Below are 19,193 nucleotides of genomic sequence, written 5' to 3'. Positions count from 1 at the left end.
ATAAAGTGATCGACTTTTACCATTTCCTGAGCTGTGATAAAAATGATCTTAGCCTCTCGCAGGCAGCAAATTATGTGACAAAATGACTTATTTACTTGTTTAATGTATTTTTAATATGTATGTAGCACACAATATGTGTTTAATAAAAGCTATATTATTATTATAATTCTAAAATGTAATTTTGTCGTTTCTTTTAGGTAGCAACTTAAATCGGAAATAAATCTCGCACTAAGTATTTTATTCAGCTCGAACAACATATCATTTAAAAGCCAAAATTGAGTTAAGTAGGGTATTTTCGATTTTGCGTGGTGATAAACAGTTATAGAAAATTAGCAAAAAGTCTGATTGGACCCTATGAAACTTCAAAGATGTTTATGAAAATTTGCTATTTTAATTTGCATCTCAATTCCAACGCATTTCAAGAAGCACTCAAAATATTTTTAATTTAAATTTCGAGCGATAGCGTGATCACATTCCCACCTGCAGTTAAAAACTCATTTTACCTTCAGAAAGGTTGTAGCAAGAAAAGTGGTTCAAGAGCAAGTCAATTTTTTAATCTGTATAAATATGTTGTATAATTTTAATTCAACACCAGTGATTAATAATGTTTCAAATTTCCTGTACAACCCACACGACTGGATCGGAAGTCTTCACTGACATCATTTTTCTGTCACTTTCCACCAGGAATGATAATTTTTGTTTTTGGGATGCCAGAAGATTTTCAGAAAAATCAACAAACTTTTTAATTTGCGTTCGGTGACTAAAGTTAAACTCTAAATTCTGCAACAAAGGTCTGCGCTGGGTACGTTAACTCTCCAAAGAATAGGAAATTTCTTTAGATCCGATTTTCACGAATAGAAGTTTCATTGGGGCGAGAGGAGAAATAAACTGATTGTTTTGATTAAAATCAATTAAAAACCGTCAGAATTAATTCTAAATTAAGAAATTGTTGATTTCTACTTACTATGGTATATATGACCAGACTCAATTTGATAATTTTTGAAATAGGCGACCACTTGAGGTTGTGTTAATATTGGAAATAAATTCAACCAGGCTTCATCCTCATTGCAACTGCCCCATGATCGAATTCGTGGGTGATATTTGTAAAGTGTCTGGATTTTTTTTGTTGAAATTTTTTGTAATTTAAGATGTGACATTATAAATTGTATTTATTTTAATTGTTTACTCATGATTAGTGAGATATAGAGACTGTCATGCCACCTAGTGAGCATTGTCGGTACAACCAGTTAGAATAAAGATGGAGTTAAGATAGCACACAACGGCTGTGTCTCTCTACACATAAATCCTTCTAATTCCCTGAACTCCAAAGACATCCGTGTAATCACCGGACGTCTCAATACCCTTCGGACAGGCGCCACTCCGTAAGAGAACACGGAGGAAGCGCGCTATTTCAATTAGGACGTCAAAACTATAGTCGAGAAATTGAAACGAAAATTTTGCAACGAGGATGAAGCCCGGTTTAATTTATTTCTTTTGATAATAATTCAAAAATTTAATACACCAGTTGCAATTTTGCGTTTAAATGTATTTTATTCACACAGTTTTGTTCACAAAAAGTTATGTGTAAGAAATGAAAAGAACTCCTGGAAACTCCCATCAGGAATTAAAATTTGCTAACTACAGATTTGCACAAATAAAGGAGTAAATTCCCGATGTTTTCAAAGGGTTATAATTCTGCGGATTGAGGAACGAATCGATGATATTTCCATTGGGCAAAGTCTTCATGTACAGCTTTTGCGTAACTGGGCTTAAAAGCGCTAGCGACTCAACACACGGATAAATCGGAGCTTTTAAAGTATCGTAGAAGCTGCTTGGTATAATTTTGCTGCTGTTGCACCATACTTCGTGCGTCCCGTTTATAAACTCCGTCTCGCCCACGAACAGATCAAATGCGCTCCCTGCGGAAATAGTCAGTGGTGTATTTTGTGAAAAGATTGGAAATGTTTAATTAAGTCACCTGATTGACTTGCCGCCCAATTGAGATCTTCTAGGCTCTCAGGCTCCATGAGTTTCATTCCTAGTGCGCAGCAGTGTTTGAATATTTGAATAGGATCCTTTATATCGTAATTTGTAAGGAATATTAAAGGTAAGATTTGAATTGGTTTAAAAAAATGCTTACGTAATTTCCTATTAAGTTCATAGAGCCCACATACATCAGCCTATTTTGCAGCATCACCAATTGTCCAAGAGAATCTGGATTTAATTTATATTTAAACGTACGTTATTGAAATAATAATTTTTGGGTTAACCCGTTCTGGCTTTATTTAGATTAGCCCATGCAGTTTCCTTAAGAAATTGATTAATCCGAATGCAGAAAATATACAAAAAAACATACATTAAAGACGCAGGGGAAGTTATCAGAGAGCCAACAACTTCGGCGCACGGAAACACAACCGATTGGTGGAGTTAACTAAAAATTATTTGTATTTTAATTTCAAAGAGTTTGGATAAATGTTTCATACAATTGATCCATTATCATAGTTATTAATAATTATTTCTGAAACAAGGGCAGGTGCCCTTTCCTGGCAGCACTTGTAAATTTCGTAGGCAGTGACGCAGTCATCGTCAAATTCTTGAATTTCAAATTAAACAAAATTTTCACTTTTTTAATTGAATATCTATAACTTTGGCCGCGGCATTGCTCATAAACAGCAAAAGCCTGCTCCAATTTGGCGGGATTTTCTTGGGATATGAGTTCAATTTGCCGTAAAGTTTCAATGCTGACTGGTCTTCCGCGGAAGAACTGCAAATCATAATTTATTAAACTTTCAGGTCTATGAGATGATTTTGTCACCATTCCAACTTCGACTGCCACACATTTTATAAAGCACTGTGGGACAGGTTAAAATTTATGTTCTATGAAGAGTAAAACCAATTTCTCTTAACCTTGATATTTATCGAGATGCTAGCAGAGAGGAAGGTGCTAGCGTTCAACAGCAGGTCAATTTGAGCTTTAAAAACCAATAAAATTAACATAATACAATAACATTTTGTATTACCTGGGGAGATGTCCCAGGTTTCAGCACATTCCGCATTGATCGCCTCCCGGAAAGTGCCCTTCTTCCTGATTTCACACAGGAAATTCTTCTGCTCAAGGCAATTACCGGTGGCCAGCATTGCTGATCCGTTTCTAACCTCGAGATAAACACAATTCATGCCTTGTACGGGGTGGTCAATCTTCCATTTCAACTCTGGGTAAGTAAAATCACGGCTTATCGAGCACCAATGGAACTTCGAAAGGCATCCCTGGTCCGTTCCTGAAAGCCAGAAGTCGCCGTTCATCTCTGGTCCAATTTCTTTAAATTTTAATTAAAATCATAACTGTCGTGATCAAAATATCCTGTACTGGAGGTGATTCTGGAGAAGCAGTTAAATTTTCCCATTGACTCCATTGAGGCCAAGGTCAGGCCGATTTCGCAGCATTTATCTCGAGCCACGGACCATGTGGCCGGACTTGTCAAATAACTAAGAAAGATTCTCCCGCAGCCCTGGTACCAGTTCCCATATGTGGAAGAGACTACGAAATTATGCTGTATAACTTGTTACTATTTACTTTCCGTACCAATCAGCATTCCAGTTGTGTCAAAAAGTTTTGTCTGAAAGATAAGTTTGAAAAAAGCTGAGAAACCGGGTATTAAATGAATATACCGCTCGTTGACAGGCACCACTCGGACAGGAAACTTTACACGGCTTTGGAAGGGCTTTTAACTGAGACTGCAATAATACACATATTTTCAAAAACTTTAGGCCATTTCAAAAGAGTTAGTGAATCGATAAACCTTGCATGCATAAACATAATGATTTGTGCATTTTCTGTCAGTCAAGATGGTGCCAGTGGCATTCAAAACGAAACGGAAATGGACGCAGCTCTCATTGCCGCCTAGGTTGTCCGGCTGGCTTTTTTCCCATTTTAGACCCGAGGGAAACATTGCAGGGCCGGTTGGTTCGCAAACCGACCATTGGCCAGCAGGAGAACCCATCCACGTAGCTGAGGTCCAGTAATTGAAATTTGCAGGCCAATTATCTTCAAACGATGGTAAGATTACGTTAATAGTATATTTTTCGAAGTAGAGTTCTTCATTAAACTTACATTTGAAGTCAGCAGTAATGCTGGTCAAGCCTTGTTGCTCAGCCACATTTTCTATATTGAGCGGTTCCATCCCCAAAGCGCAACATTGAAGGAAGCTTTCTAACCAAGTCATCTAGGAATCAATACTTAAACAACATTCTTCATCTTTTAAATTAGAAATCTATCCCAACCGGTTGATTTCCTAAGAGATATGTGAAGTTTCCGATGTCTAACCAAAATCCATAAAAGTGTGCGTCTGATTGAAAGAGAAAATAGAGTTAACATCCCCATGCGAAAATTTATTTTGGAAAGAGTTACTTATCAAATTTCCGGTGGGATCAAACAGGGAGGTCTAAAATGTTTAATATCCATTTTATTCTCTACGTTAATGATAGAAAATACGCACGTTTTTGGTGCAATGTTTTGGACATTCGACGTTGTTTTGGCAAATGAAGGGAAGGGCTTCACTGCAATTTTTATGCACCATCCCTTTTCCAGCATTAAGGGATGTGGTAACTGCCAAACACCGTTCGATTGGAGTAACGGCGGTTGCCGTGGTTGGCAACCAAAACGCTCCGTTCGTAATCAGAGTGGAAGATATATTCACGCCCGTTGAACACCACGTGTAAAGTAATTTTGGTTCACAGAGAGGATGCACATTCGAGCCACTTGTCCAAAAGGTCCCCTCTTTTTTCGTTTTATTTCTTTTTAATTTTATTTCAAATCAAACAAATGAGAAATAATCACCCTTGACAGAGGCCAAGCAGTCAATTTCCTCGAGAGAGGTGACGGCTAAAAGCGTCATGTTCATAGCCTTACAACGTAAACCAGCTTCGTCTCTTGAAACCTTATTTAAATTGAAATTGAAGAATGTTTAAAATTAACATCGTCAGATTTATACCGTGACGCTAGAAATATAAAATTTTCTATTATTGCATCTAGTTGCTGTTTGCACTGAGCCATCTGCTGATGAGTTTCTATTAATCAACTGACTCATAATTTGTAAAACTGAGTGAAATCAAACCATAAATATTTGGTGCTACTGTTGGACTCTATTCAAAAGAAACGATCAAAGACAAATCTCTGTAAATTAAGTAAACAAACCATCAAGAATTTGTCAAAGTCTGCGCAGTCAAAAATGCATGGAATGGGCTTTTTCATAAAAGATTACCATTAGAGAAAGGTTAAAATCGCGTTGTTTCACGAAACTTACAGTTGTTGTTGTAGTGGTAGTTGTTGAAGTTGATGTGGACGTTGAAGTGCTTGTTGTAGTAGTTGTTACCTGCATGGATGTCGTGCTGGTTGTTGAAGGAACTATGCTTGTAGACATTGTTGTAGTTGTTGTTGTTGTTGTAGGTGTTTTTGATGATATTGTCGTCGTCATCATTGTTGTTGTTGTTGTCGTTCTAGTAGTAGTTGCAGTGGTTGCTACCATTGTTTTAGTTGAAGCAGTTATGATCGACGTGGAGGAAGGATTGGCTTCAGTTGTTTCAGATAATGATCTAAAATGTCTGTTGACAAAAGAAAATCATTATTTAAAAATTATCTTTGATACGTGGTTGCTTCTGTTGTGTCTGGCACGGGTGTGGTTTCCTTTTCGGTTGCAATTTCTGTCACATCTGTGGTTGCAAATGTGGTTAACCTTTAATAGGCATAACATTTTCATATCAATCCAATGGTTATTTTCTATCATTACAACTTCTTGGTTGTTGTTTTAACAGTCGTTTTGGTTCCTGGTGGATCGGGAACCTGGCACACGAAGTTTGAAACCATGTCGCACGATATTCCCGCAAGACCAAGGGCGCTTAGACCGAGACAGTCGCCATCCTTTGAAGGGTCTTCAGGAGGAAGCAAAGCCGAGGCCAAATCTCCTAGCCAATTTGTGCCCCCGTCGGTAACTTTTTCCATCGATGTCAAAAGTGTGGTTGCTGAGAGGCCTAAAGGAGAAGTATATTTCAAGAATTTTCAGTCCTTCCTCAAAATTACCCAAGTCCCCGAGTAAATCTTGGACAGGATCCAATTCCGCGACTGATTTAAGAGACATCAGCTCCAAACCCTCGTCTTTGCAGAGGGATTTAGCCTCTGGAATCGTAGCTCGATTTTCCGGGATGACGATATTTTTTCCGTTAACAAAATTAAGAACCGCTATTTTGAACTGTTTTAAAGAAATTTATTTTTCGAAATAGATCGAACCGTCTTCAATGGAAGTCAAAGTATCCAATCCTCTAAATCATAGTTTCGATATTTCATTCCGAATCAATATTCAAATTTAAATACGAGTCTGACCTATCCTCTTCTTTCGGGTCTTCACAAATGAAATTCCTCTTCGTGTCGCACGAAGCGTTGAAAAACAGCCCCTCCTGTTGAACAAGACAGTCACCCTGCCCTTCTGGAGGACTCTCAGTTGCCCAATTTAATAAAGAACTCGCTCCTCCTTCAAGCAGGGAGGATATCGACGAGAAAACTGGGTCATCCGATAATCCTACGAATAATTTTTCAAATTTTGTTTCTAAATCTTTTAACTTCACTCCACCTATGTACTGCAAGTAATTTGAAATGCCTGCTACCTCGGTTGGATTATCTAAAGAAGCTATATCCATATTGTCTTTTTGGCAAATTTTCTCCGCGTTTTCAAAGGTAGCCTAAATCATATTATTAAAGGTCTCATTTGTACAAACCATTGTCCAAATAAGCACACCTTTTCATACGGAAACTTGTACTTTTTCGACCCGATTTTGACTTTTTTGTAGGAGGGTGCTAGAGTAATTTTTGGTCAAGTTTTAAATTTCAATCAAATTGAATATATATGCCATACAGTTGTATTTATTCCGCCAACCTGCAAAATTATGACGCAATATAATGGAGGACGGGAAGAGTTGCTCGCTGCCGGAGAGCAATTTCCGCGAACCGTATTTGCGTGAGTAAATTTTTATATGAAATCGATAGTGCTACTCGCGGCAGCAGTATCAAAAAGTAAAATTTTTTGTTGACAATCTCAGGTGAGGTAAATAATTTTGAATTGTCTTGAATTGAGAAATAAATACCATCGAAGTTTGATGTTTTGTTTCTAGAAAAAGATATATTGTAGCAAATTTTTGCATTGGTTTTGATTAGGAAAATATGTATAGTATATTTACTTGCTCCTGTTGAAATTCGATTTGGAACACTTTCTTTGGCCGCAGCATTTAATTATGTGAGCCCGTTGTGTATTTCTGAATACGACTGTTTTAACTAGAAAAGTAAATTTATTTTTTCAAATAATTAATATAAATGATAATTTGTTATTTACTATTGATAATTTTTCGATTCAGTGGTCCAATTATTCTTATCTGTCCTTGATCCTTGATAACTTTACGGCGAAATGAACGTGATCCTGAAATAAATTCCACCTCACCGCACATACATAAAATCGTAATAACTTACGCTCTACTTTTTTATCGCTAGCTTTTTTACAGTCGAAGTATGGCTGAAATTAAAATAGGCTCTTCAGTAATTAATAACTTCAGCAAAGAGCATACAATTAAAGACACCAGAATACACAAGAATGTAATTTTCATAGGATTCATCTTATATAAAGTTCGAATTTCAATATAAAGTGTGTGGACACCATAGCACACTGCAAGCTACTGATTTCATTAGGCACGAAATGGAGCAGTCATCCAATTATTTCCCTTTGCGACGGAAGCGTGACGTCCGTAATTTTCATGATACAGTCACTGTTTCTAACGAGCAATCAACATATGGCATGGAAATTTTATTGCATATTTCTTTTCAAAATATTTTTCTTCATAAATAATTTTTTGCTCTTTTTATCCCTATCCTCTCGGACCGGGAAGGGCGGGCACTGCACTAGCACGAATGCTGAATTCCGAGTGCCAATAACACCACGAACGAATAACATGGGCCCACCAGGCCGCACAGGGACCCAGCCCACTCAAGGGCCACTTGCCTCAGCACCGAGGACTTTTTTTTAAACGCTAGACATTCGTCCCGTGAAGCCAAATCACGCATGCTGGAAAGGTGCAAACCAACAAGTAGCGAGTCGGCGCCGGTGCGCCTCCCAGCCCGTTGAGCAATTTGAGCATTTCGTGTCACTAAACTAACCGCACTTTTTGCCATCTCTGACATTCGGTAGCCAGGATTAGATTTCCGAACTACTCAAATACCTCCCATAGCTTTGACACTTCTGAGCGAGTGCCTTAACAATGCGAGCCAACGGGCTGGTTTCGACACACGATAGTATTGAACAGAGTTGGTGTGCTATACTCGAACAGGAACACGCCAACAAAACATGCCTGCGTCTAGGCTCTCACTTTTTGCTGTTTAAAACTTAAGATTTTTAAAGCGAAGCTCTACTTGCATGTGTTATTTTTGTGATAAGAGCATGAACTTCTATCATTTCCCATGCTGTGATATAAATCTGGTAAGTTTGAGCTGCAAAATATTCAGGGAAGTTAAATTATTAATATCTTCTGTACGTGAAACTATAGTGTGTTTTTTTAAATAAATCATTGTGAACTTTTTAAAATTTGTAACATTTGAAATTCGTTAAATTTTTTTACAAGAAATATGTACGACCAGCCCGTTGGCTCGCATTGTTAAGGCACTCTCAGAAGTGTCAAAGCTATGGGAGGTATTTGAGCAGTTTGGAGATCTAATCCTGGCTACCGAATGTCAGAGATGGCAAAAAGTGGTTAGTTTAGTGACTCGAAATGCTCAAATCACTCAACGGGCTGGGAGGCGCACCGGCGCCGACTCGCTACTTGCTGGTTTGCACCTTTCCAGCACGCGTGATTCGGCTTCACGGGACGAATGTCTAGCGTTTCAATGCAGTCCTCGGTGCGGAGGCAAATGGCCCTTCAGTGGGCTGGCAAAAGCACAAAAAATGAAGGGTAAATCACTCGAGCCTGGAGAAGTGGTGTGGTTTTTATGATTTAATTGAGCAGCCTTCAAAGTGCAAGTACCTCACCCGCTTCAGGAGGGAAGGAGTATCTCTGCTATAATTGTGGATTAAGACCGGCTCTTTGTACTCTTTTTGTATAACGACCAATCAAAAGCTATCGAAGCTATTCAGTATTTACTCATATCGTGGAAGACGAGGTTACACTCCAAAAAATGTATCCAGGAGCAGGAAAGGCTCCTGGTCCAGACGGGGTTAAAATGGCCACATGTGGACAAAATTCTATATAATAGATTATATAGGTTATATACTCAAATCTCGATACAGGTGATCCCTGAGAAGTTTAAACCAAATGAAATTTTAAATACATGGCGCCTTTTTTATATTGGGATTCATTCATCTGCCGCAAGAGTGTAGTACAATCGTGTTAGTCAGGCTAGAATATATAGTCAGTAGGTTGTCAACCCTGAGACGTAGCAATAATCCACTTCGTTCAAGCTCTACACGGCGGAAAAACTGCGGTAGGTACAATAAAACAATCGGATATAATCACTGTACAAAATGAGGAAATAGCAAAAGCTTTTTACAGAGGTATAATGAGCATGTAATATTTTGTATTGTTCAAGTTTTTCGTGAGTTGATGTAAAATGCATATTTTTTAATGTTTAAAATTTAAAGGTCTAAATAGCAAGAATTTTTGGGAAGTCTAGAAGAAAAGACTTTTCGCTTTATAGATGTGTGAGTGTAATCTGTCAACACTAAAATGGAGAGCCGTCTTTACGGACATCAAAGTTTATTTAAAAAATAATTTTACGGCAACTGAATGTACATATTTTTGTTTCAGTGGCCCCGAGTGAAGGTCAAGGTAGGATGCATTCAGGAATGGGACTGGGCCAGCCCTTCGTCGCAAATTTTGCGCCTGGTGAGTTCAATGCGTGACTCTAAAATATTTTGAATACCATTTTAAGGATTTCCGGAATTCTCTCAATATCAATGTCTTTCCACAGCATTCTACGGAATGCAGGCTCCTCAAGCTTTTCAATTCAACCCTCAGTATCCTGCTCCGACTAGACAGCCGTTTGTGGCACATTGTTACATCGCTCCACAAGGTAAATTATGCATCGCTTTTTGAGTGAGTACCAAATTAAATTCATATTATACACTCTGCCAAAATGTGTAGCAAATCTGATCCATTCTTAACATTTTTACTACACTTATCAATTTCTAACTTTTGATGTTCAGCTTGGCCACCAGGTGGTGTTCCGCCATGCAGTCCTTTCCTAACTCCGAGTTTTAATCAAGATGGTATGACTCACAATCAGCCAACTCATTGTCAGGGGAACAATCTTATGCTGCAACAGTGCCAAGAAAGCGTTGGATTTGCTTTCCCAAGCATTCCGGTTCTAGGTAAAATCTAGTGAAAAGTTACTGAATAACGAAAGATATTTTAATCTTTTCCTCTGTAGCACGACTACCTCTACAGCATCAAGGAAAAGTGACATTGCCTCAACGGAGTTTGAATGAAGCACCCGCATCAGTAATTGCTTCCAGCGAAAATCCTGCAAAGAGCAACCGACCTAAAGGTAAATTTTATTTAGTAATGACCACTTGCAAGGGAGGAATTTGTGATTCTTTTGGTTTTCAGTCAATGTGCCTCCTCTACAAATGCCGAAATATGAAGGGTGCACCTTTTTTTGCCCCGAACCAGACTGCATAACAACACACGTTTCTGACAGTGGTCTGGTCAAACATTTTAAAGAAAACCATGGGGAATATGAAAAATGTGTCATACCCGATTGCAACTATCACTTCGTGGATAATTTTGGCCGAATTGATCACATGATAGAGAAACATTCAGGCAACCTTCCTGGTGGCATTCAATATGTAGCAATATTTTAATGCAGTTTGGATCAGTATCTGTTCAATTAAAGATTTGCAATGTATATAAAACTAGTTCTATTTCAGAATTTTCAATTTCTGATTGAATATCTATAAGGTAATTTATTAATTACTTTTGGTGCAGAATTTTTGTCGAGCCAAAATTGTATATAAAATTGACGTGGCCGTTAACGAAATCTTCTGTTCTTCAGAGCAAATTGCAATAAACTATAAACGTATAAAATTTTCTAATTTAAAAATAAACAGATCTGCAGCTGGTCAAAAAAATTATTTTTTATTTTGTCCTTTCTACCACAAAACAAAAGATGGCATTTACAGTATTTGATGATTAATCTTTACCAAGCAACACTGTTTCAATATCCGAACACATTGTGCAGAATTACTACCTCAATTTTTACAAAAATAACAAAAGATTTAAATTATTAAAAACGCGGCAATAACTAATTAAACACTATTTCTTGTCAAACCAATTTTGAAAAATTTCCTAGAGTTAAGGAGCTTTGAAATAAAATTTGCGTTCAACTACGGCTAGCGATTGAGCGAGAAATTCATTAAACGGCGTCTTTTGACACAGGGTTTCGTGGTCTGGCTATTAACAGCAACTCTTACGTGGCGAAACTGAGGTACTCGGTAAGAATTCTGTCGCCACCATCCAAATGTGCCAACTGCGCAAATAACTGATGCCAATTTTGTTCTCGTTCAAAGCTATTCTGTTCAGCATGATGACCACACTTTTTCAAATTAAACTTTCGCCATCACTTATTTAGCTCTGGTTTCAAAAAACTTTATTGTTCTATGTATGTTAAAAATTGTTTGATTAGTACCTGAGGGTGCCGGTGGTCTCCTGGTACTGCTTGTCGGTCATTTCAGCGAGGTTAACCGTCTTTTGGTAGTCGTTTGCGAGATGCCACTCGCCGTTGACACATTTACTTTAGGTTCGGCTGTTTGAAGCTCGTCAAAAACCTGACAAACTATCCCCGCTGCCAAAGCGAAACGATATTAATTTCTATGTTGTATCAACTGTAGAATTAAATATATAAATTATCTGAGATAGGGGATGGACCAACCCTATTAAAAATCACAAAACACCATTTGTATCTTAACTAACTTAACTTGTCTCTACTGTAATGTTAACAATAGTCTTTAGTTTGTATATTTAGGATAAGATTGACGTATTTTAATGAGTCGCCCCTGTACATATTGGCTCAAAATAAATATAAACGATAAACTAAAAACTAAAATGCTGAATGTATCCATGGCAAGATTGTCCATTACTAACAAAAACTATCAAACTCCATACGCTGATCGTCACGAGTTATAATGCTATTTAGTTCGCCTCCCGCGTTTTCGACTTTAATCCAGATTTTAAAAAAATCGACATTACTAATTCTTTTATCGCAGACACCGCACGCGACAGCCGGACATGGAATTTAAAAAGCTTTATTTTTTCCTTGGAGACGCGACAAGACAGCCATCGCATGACGCTTTACCCGAGACGCGTGACGCCATTCCTGTGACGCGTGACGCTTTAACGGTGACGCGTGACGCCTTTACGGTGACGCGTGACGCCTTTCCTATAACGCGTGACACCTTTACGGTGACGCGTAACGCCCTCCCCGTGACGCGTGATGTCCTCCCCGTGACGCGTGACGACCAGACCGTGATGCGTGACGACCAGCCCGTGACGTGCGACGCCATCCCCGTGACGAAATACGCCCTCCCCGTGACGCGCGACGCCCACCCCGTGACGAGCGTGGCCCTCCCCGTGACGCATGACGCCCTCCCCGTGACGCGCAACGCCCACCCCGTGATGCGTAATTCCCTCCCCGTGACGCGCGACGCCCACCCCGTGACGTGCGACGCCCACCCCGTGATGCGTGACGTCCTCCCCGTGATGCGTAATGCCCTCCCCGTTAAGCGTAACGACCACCCCGTGATGCGTGACGCCCTCCCCGTGACGCGTGACGCCCACCCCATGATGCGTGACGCCCTCCCCGTGACGCGCGACGCCCACCCCATGATGCGTAATGCCCTCCCCGTGACGCGCGACGCCCACCCCGTGATGCGTGACGCCCTCCCCGTGACGCGCGACGCCCAACCCGTGACGTGTGACGCCATCCCGTTATGCGTGACGCCCTCCCCGTGATGCGTAATGCCCTCCCCGTGACGCGCAACGCCCACCCCGTGATGCGTAATGCCCTCCCCGTGATGCGGCATCACGCGTGACGCCCTCCCCGTGACGCGCGACACCCACCCCGTGATGCGTAATGCCCTCCCCGTGACGCGCAACGCTCTCCCCGTGACGTGCGACGCCATCCCGTTACGCGTGACGCCCTCCCCGTGTTGCGTAATGCCCTCCCCGTGACGCGTGACGACCAGCCCGTGACGCAAGACGCTCTCCCCGTGATGCGTGACGACCAGCCCGTGATGCGAGACCCCCTCCCCGTGACGCGTGACAATAACCTCCCCGTGATGCGTGACGACCAGCCCGTGACGCGTGACGCCCTCCCCGTGACGCGTGACACTCCCCGTGACGCCTAACGACCAGCCCGTGACGCCCGACGACCAGCCCGTGACGCGTTACGCCCTCCCCGTGATGCGTGGAGTGCTTCTCAGGTCATTTTAGGCTTAACTGAATCCTGAGGGACGAGTTTATGCATTGGCAACAAGCATTTTCCTGGCTTTTGCAGTATATCATTCCACTATAATCGAGCTGCATTGGAGGAAAAATGAATTCTGGTCCTGAAGTTCTAGAATTAAGTTAGATTTATATTAATAACGATTATTTTATCGCTAAACAATAAAGCGCAAACTCAAGTGTAGCAAGAATCACTCTACAATTATAAAACAGTGCCATCTTGTGTCATTTGCTCTTGTCGTCGCTTGTTCGCTGGTTGTTCACCCCCACCCCTTCCCCTCTTTTGGTGACTCTGTCTGTTTATTCGCATCTCCTACCTTTACTCTCCTTAATTTGCTCAACTACGTGAACGTAGAGTGCACTCTGCGGTGTTGCCACGATTTCCACACAGGTGTGGGCGTGGCTAAATATTCCAGCAGCTGGTAGCAATCACGTAAGTAAAATCGGACCCAATTAGGTTGCAATATTATTTCATGATTTTAATATATTTGAAGTCCACTCTGTAGATTTAACCGGCTTTTCTGGTACCGGTTCATAAGGCAAGACTGCCTTAATATGCTTAATATTAATAATTCGAATATTTCTGACGAATATCAATATAAACCGGTTTAATATAAGTGCGCTTTTGTTCTATGCGCGCAAGCATTCAAAATCGGGCTTTTTCCCATGTTTTATTATCAGTATTATGAAGAAGTGTTCCTTTTTCCACAAAGGCTAAATTTAATTCTATGTTATTTGTATATCGTGTTTATTACTGTTCTGTTAAATTTGGGATTTGGCTTTCCCCAGCTTATTGTGAATTTGAAATTTATTTTGTTTAATCCCTAGAACAAAATAAAAAAGTGTGAACAGAGAGAATTAAAATGCAAGAATGAGGATACTTAACGCAATTTTATTTCGTCACCCTTTTTCTCACCCTTTTCGCAATAGGATGACCAAACTATACTTTTAAAATTTTCCTTTCTCGTCATCTGACATGGCTTGGAATTGGTGTGGTCACGAGGCAATCAATCGGAGTCGCTGCTAAATTCGTCCATCGGCGTTATCCCTTGAATCCGACCTGCTGCGCGCCTTTCACGCTCCTGTTGGCGCATCAATTTTGCTCTTTCTTCCTTCCCAATGGTGGGGATCCAATTATTGCAAAAGGTCCTGGGTGGAACCATCCACGGCGTTGCTTCCACCTGCTTCGACGAGGTTTCCTGCCACAAATTTGTAAATATGATAAAATGTTCAAATAAATTTTAAGAAATTCATGTGTACCTCTTCCTTCTTAGGCTCAGAGGATCCTGGGCTGTCGTTGTCCTCGCTGGTCTTTGCCTTCAACTCGCCGCCACTTGCCTGCTTCTCTATTCTGTCAGACAAATTTGTTTAAAATATAATTCTTAAATTGAAAACAAAAAAATCTCACTTATTGGGTTCGCACGACGTCTCGCTCTCGACGCGATCAGTTTTGTCATGTTTATTCTCTGCTGCAGGGAGCTGGAACAGCGGAATTCAAATATTTAATAATATAAAGCGACGCATCAGGCGACTTATACAAAATTGGTTGTGAACTTCAACTAACAGGTCTTTCTTCCTGGCAAAAAACGTGATTTTTATCCCTCTTCGAAAATTCTGGAATGGGCGAGAAAACGCGAGAGGAACCTAGAAAATTTGGTCAGGTCCACGGCAAAAACAACGGGGTCTCGTAAACCTCAGAGAGGCTCTGGTTTCGCCCCTGCGCAGAACAATGAAAAAGATTTGACAGATTTTCGCGTTCATTCCATTCCGCCCGCACCACACATGAATTGGGCCGAAATAAAACAAATTTTTTCACAGTAGCAGTCCGACTGCTAGCAATAAGCGGCTGTGGAACGCTCTGAATTCTCAGCATAGAGTCACAATAAATGCAAAAAATGTCACCCCCTTTGAGAATGCAGGTCCTTTTTCTTTTATTTGTATCTCGCAGGTGGAAACACGGCAGAGCGGAATTTACTCTTCTCCCCTACTGTTGCCACTTCTCAATGGATAAAATGGGTTTTCATTAGAGCAAATTCCAAGACAGGAAATTGAAACTGGAATTCCTGCCGTTTCTGGAACTCCGCCAGGCCAGGAAAATATTTTTCAGGAACAGGGGAAGACAGGAATTTTGTTTCAAAACAATTACAATCTTGGTCTTTATAATGGTATCATTAAGAAAAAAAAACATGTTTTTGAAGACAGATATTATAGATTTTTACTGCTGTTTTACTACTTCAATATCTTAAATGGGTCTAAATGTTTAGCCTAAAGTGTCCACGTCCAAAATTTTCCTCAAAAATATTGTTATTTCAAAATCATTACTCTAATAGCAGTTACTATATATTGATAACTTGTTGTGACCATATTTTAAGATATTATGGAATTTAATTTTAAAATCAGGAAAAAATAGGAATATAGCTGACGGAACAGGCAAGAGGACAAGAAAATCAATTTTTTAAACAAGACTAGAAAAATCTTTCTTGAATACGCTCTAGTTTATATCATCTATTATTCATTCTTGGCTCCGAGTATTTAAGAACCCAAAACAAGCCACTAAAAGGGTCAACAAACCAGCGATAAGTGAAAATAAATATTTTCTCTTTGAACCGACATTCTCGGGAACAAATTCTTAAAATGATTAGCATTTGCTCAGAATTGTTGAAATATACCGTACCAAAATTGCAACAACATTACTGGCTAAGTTAAAAATTTATCAAATTTATTGAATATTAATTTAAATTGTTATAAATATTTTGTTTCCTAGCTCAGTTCCAACCAAAAAAACACAGATTCTTACACGCGGAACCTAATTCAGATGTTACAAAAAATCTCTAGGCAGCATCCTCGTTCGCTTCCTTAATAATTAATGAAGTATACTAACCTCCATGATGAATCTGCTCTTGGCCGGGCACTGGTGCAAAGGCTACAACAGTGTGTGTGTGTATGTGTGTGTGTGTGTTTTGGCAGCACAAACTTAACACTAGCCACACTCAACAGCTGCTTAAACAGCTGCGCCACTCCCCCAACTCGACTCTTTGGCTCGTTACAAACACAAGGGGCTGACTTACCCGAGACGCGCAGGTATGGCGTCGGATGGAGTAAGCTGCCCAAAAAATAGCTAATATGCAGAAAATAAGCGCGGTTTCGAGCTTTTATGGTCTGTCTACTTTGCATAAAATTAATTAATTACGCAAATTGTAGCAGAAAAACCACACACTCCACCGGGAACCGGGTTGAGATCTGCGTTGGTTTCCACCGGTCTGGAAGTCAATATGGCGTGTAAATATCAGAAACGTCAAATAAGAGCCGACCCAATAATTTCATTCCCACGTATATTTTGTTTATCCATTTATTTATTTGCATTACACAGCGGTAGAGAAAAAGAAAAGCTCCTCTATTTCTTTCCGCGCGTTTACAAATTTTCATTTCCGTTAGCCTGATGTGCCATCTAACGGTCGATTCGCCAATTACCGGGCTGATCAGCTGTTAAGTAACCCCCCTAGAGCCTATAGGTATCAAGAGTTCACGGCAGCGCTGCACAAGTTTGCTTATCAAATGAAATTTTATGATGTTTATGCATACTTGGCATTTGCATACGTTAAAAATTAGTAAGATCGCTTGATATTTCTGTTTGTAACTTACTTTGATAATGTGTAATCTTGAATTGTGTGTGTATTTATAAATGGATAGCTTGCATTTTGGAGAAAAGTTACATATCATGTATATATTAATTATGCCATAAAATAAATAAAGTTTGAATTTGAATAACAACAAAAACATCAATTGTGCTAAAGATATTTTCATGGTAAATTTTCATTTTACGTTTGTAATTTTCCCGCCGTACTCTACCTGACGCAGTGTCTGCGCGTCAAGTCAATCCTGACCATGGGAACACATTGAAGAAGTTTGATATTGAGGGTTAAATAATTCTAAGAATATTAGGGGCAATTTTTCCCATCGCAATTTTATCGCGTGTGTATCAAACGCCTCATCGAGAGATAGATGCTTGGAATAAAAAGTGTCTCTATGTTGGCCGCGGCGGTGTGTATGTGCTCTTAACAAACATTTCCCCCTCTATTGAATTTCTGCTGGAGCGTGCTGAGATTGTGAGCTGAAAGCTCACATTTTCCACTCGCATTTGTTAAAAGCGGACCAGGTCCATTCAAAATTGAGGGGTGTTGGTTCGCGGCGGCGATTCTAGAAAACTGAGGGTTTTTCTCCTTGAGCGAGAATAAAAGAGCGGAGAAAAGGTAAGTGCACTGCGCTGCGTGTTTGTCGCAGCTAGAGGTCTGAGCGAGCCGCGCCGCCAGTTTTTGCGAGCCGCGCCAGCCGCGAGATTTAGGACAGCAGCCGACAAAAATTGGGTGGCTCAGACCTCTAGTCGCAGCGAAAGTTTCGAAATCATTATTCACACACACACACACACACACACACACACACACACACACACACACACACACACACACACACACACACACACACACACACACACACACACACACACACACACACACACACACACACACACACACACACACACACACACACACACACACACACACACACACACACACACACACACACACACACACACACACACACACACACACACACACACACACACACACACACACACACACACACACACACACACACACACACACACACACACACACACACACACACACACACACACACACACACACACACACACACACACACACACACACACACACACACACACACACACACACACACACACACACACACACACACACACACACACACACACACACACACACACACACACACACACACACACACACACACACACACACACACACACACACACACACACACACACACACACACACACACACACACACACACACACACACACACACACACACACACACACACACACACACACACACACACACACACACACACACACACACACACACACACACACACACACACACACACACACACACACACACACACACACACACACACACACACACACACACACACACACACACACACACACACACACACACACACACACACACACACACACACACACACACACACACACACACACACACACACACACACACACACACACACACACACACACACACACACACACACACACACACACACACACACACACACACACACACACACACACACACACACACACACACACACACACACACACACACACACACACACACACACACACACACACACACACACACACACACACACACACACACACACACACACACACACACACACACACACACACACACACACACACACACACACACACACACACACACACACACACACACACACACACACACACACACACACACACACACACACACACACACACACACACACACACACACACACACACACACACACACACACACACACACACACACACACACACACACACACACACACACACACACACACACACACACACACACACACACACACACACACACACACACACACACACACACACACACACACACACACACACACACACACACACACACACACACACACACACACACACACACACACACACACACACACACACACACACACACACACACACACACACACACACACACACACACACACAC

General features: G+C 40.7%; 3 protein-coding genes across 3 annotated transcripts; 1 reads left to right on the top strand and 2 right to left on the bottom strand.

Moving 5' to 3' along the window:
• Positions 1 to 1,537: 1,537 nt before the first annotated feature.
• Positions 1,538 to 7,694, bottom strand: LOC135947018 (uncharacterized). Its single transcript, XM_065495573.1, has 36 exons — positions 7,609 to 7,694; positions 7,514 to 7,556; positions 7,380 to 7,463; positions 7,228 to 7,321; positions 7,135 to 7,157; positions 6,906 to 6,926; positions 6,789 to 6,847; positions 6,624 to 6,732; positions 6,377 to 6,572; positions 6,284 to 6,315; positions 6,077 to 6,235; positions 5,787 to 6,027; positions 5,646 to 5,732; positions 5,304 to 5,592; positions 5,195 to 5,242; positions 5,115 to 5,142; positions 4,992 to 5,053; positions 4,838 to 4,937; positions 4,497 to 4,777; positions 4,409 to 4,442; positions 4,282 to 4,346; positions 4,112 to 4,223; positions 3,801 to 4,045; positions 3,670 to 3,735; positions 3,584 to 3,617; positions 3,368 to 3,538; positions 3,021 to 3,317; positions 2,908 to 2,972; positions 2,816 to 2,851; positions 2,647 to 2,764; positions 2,484 to 2,593; positions 2,357 to 2,431; positions 2,271 to 2,307; positions 2,141 to 2,214; positions 1,979 to 2,075; positions 1,538 to 1,919 (listed from the first exon to the last, which is right to left on the bottom strand). Exons 1-36 carry the CDS (start codon positions 7,654 to 7,656, stop codon positions 1,639 to 1,641), a joined length of 3,921 nt encoding a protein of 1,306 aa, XP_065351645.1. The 5' UTR covers positions 7,657 to 7,694; the 3' UTR covers positions 1,538 to 1,638.
• Positions 7,695 to 9,841: 2,147 nt separating this feature from the next.
• On the top strand, positions 9,842 to 11,150 carry LOC135946124 (uncharacterized). Its single transcript, XM_065494185.1, has 5 exons — positions 9,842 to 9,912; positions 9,998 to 10,099; positions 10,233 to 10,397; positions 10,457 to 10,573; positions 10,636 to 11,150. Exons 1-5 carry the CDS (start codon positions 9,861 to 9,863, stop codon positions 10,887 to 10,889), a joined length of 690 nt encoding a protein of 229 aa, XP_065350257.1. The 5' UTR covers positions 9,842 to 9,860; the 3' UTR covers positions 10,890 to 11,150.
• A 3,144-nt stretch (positions 11,151 to 14,294) lies between these two features.
• LOC135947378 (uncharacterized) lies at positions 14,295 to 16,539 on the bottom strand. The gene is made up of 4 exons (XM_065496211.1): positions 16,409 to 16,539; positions 14,936 to 15,006; positions 14,788 to 14,878; positions 14,295 to 14,726 (listed from the first exon to the last, which is right to left on the bottom strand). The coding sequence occupies exons 1-4, from the start codon at positions 16,412 to 16,414 to the stop codon at positions 14,535 to 14,537; spliced, it is 360 nt and encodes a 119-aa protein (XP_065352283.1). The 5' UTR covers positions 16,415 to 16,539; the 3' UTR covers positions 14,295 to 14,534.
• Between the last annotated feature and the right edge of the window lie 2,654 nt (positions 16,540 to 19,193).

The sequence above is a fragment of the Cloeon dipterum genome, chromosome X (genome assembly GCF_949628265.1).
Source record: "Cloeon dipterum chromosome X, ieCloDipt1.1, whole genome shotgun sequence".
Taxonomy (NCBI): domain Eukaryota; kingdom Metazoa; phylum Arthropoda; class Insecta; order Ephemeroptera; family Baetidae; genus Cloeon; species Cloeon dipterum.
Note: the sequence above shows the minus strand (reverse complement) of the source record. Positions and strands in the feature narration are given on the sequence as shown.

What these genes read in the sequence shown, in the direction of transcription:
- LOC135947018 (XM_065495573.1), bottom strand. Translation starts at nt 7,656, where the DNA reads ATGAATCCTATGAAAATTACATTCTTGTGTATTCTGGTGTCTTTAATT. An exon ending in AGATTTACTCGGGGACTTGG is followed by an intron (nt 6,028 to 6,076) that starts GTAATTTTGAGG and finishes CTTCTCCTTTAG; the next exon opens with GCCTCTCAGCAACCACACTT. An exon ending in GCATCTCGATAAATATCAAG is followed by an intron (nt 2,852 to 2,907) that starts GTTAAGAGAAAT and finishes CCTGTCCCACAG; the next exon opens with TGCTTTATAAAATGTGTGGC.
- LOC135946124 (XM_065494185.1), top strand. Translation starts at nt 9,861, where the DNA reads ATGCATTCAGGAATGGGACTGGGCCAGCCCTTCGTCGCAAATTTTGCG. An exon ending in CGTCGCAAATTTTGCGCCTG is followed by an intron (nt 9,913 to 9,997) that starts GTGAGTTCAATG and finishes GTCTTTCCACAG; the next exon opens with CATTCTACGGAATGCAGGCT. An exon ending in CCCAAGCATTCCGGTTCTAG is followed by an intron (nt 10,398 to 10,456) that starts GTAAAATCTAGT and finishes TTTCCTCTGTAG; the next exon opens with CACGACTACCTCTACAGCAT.
- LOC135947378 (XM_065496211.1), bottom strand. An exon ending in ACGTCGTGCGAACCCAATAA is followed by an intron (nt 14,879 to 14,935) that starts GTGAGATTTTTT and finishes TTTGTCTGACAG; the next exon opens with AATAGAGAAGCAGGCAAGTG. An exon ending in CTGAGCCTAAGAAGGAAGAG is followed by an intron (nt 14,727 to 14,787) that starts GTACACATGAAT and finishes AATTTGTGGCAG; the next exon opens with GAAACCTCGTCGAAGCAGGT.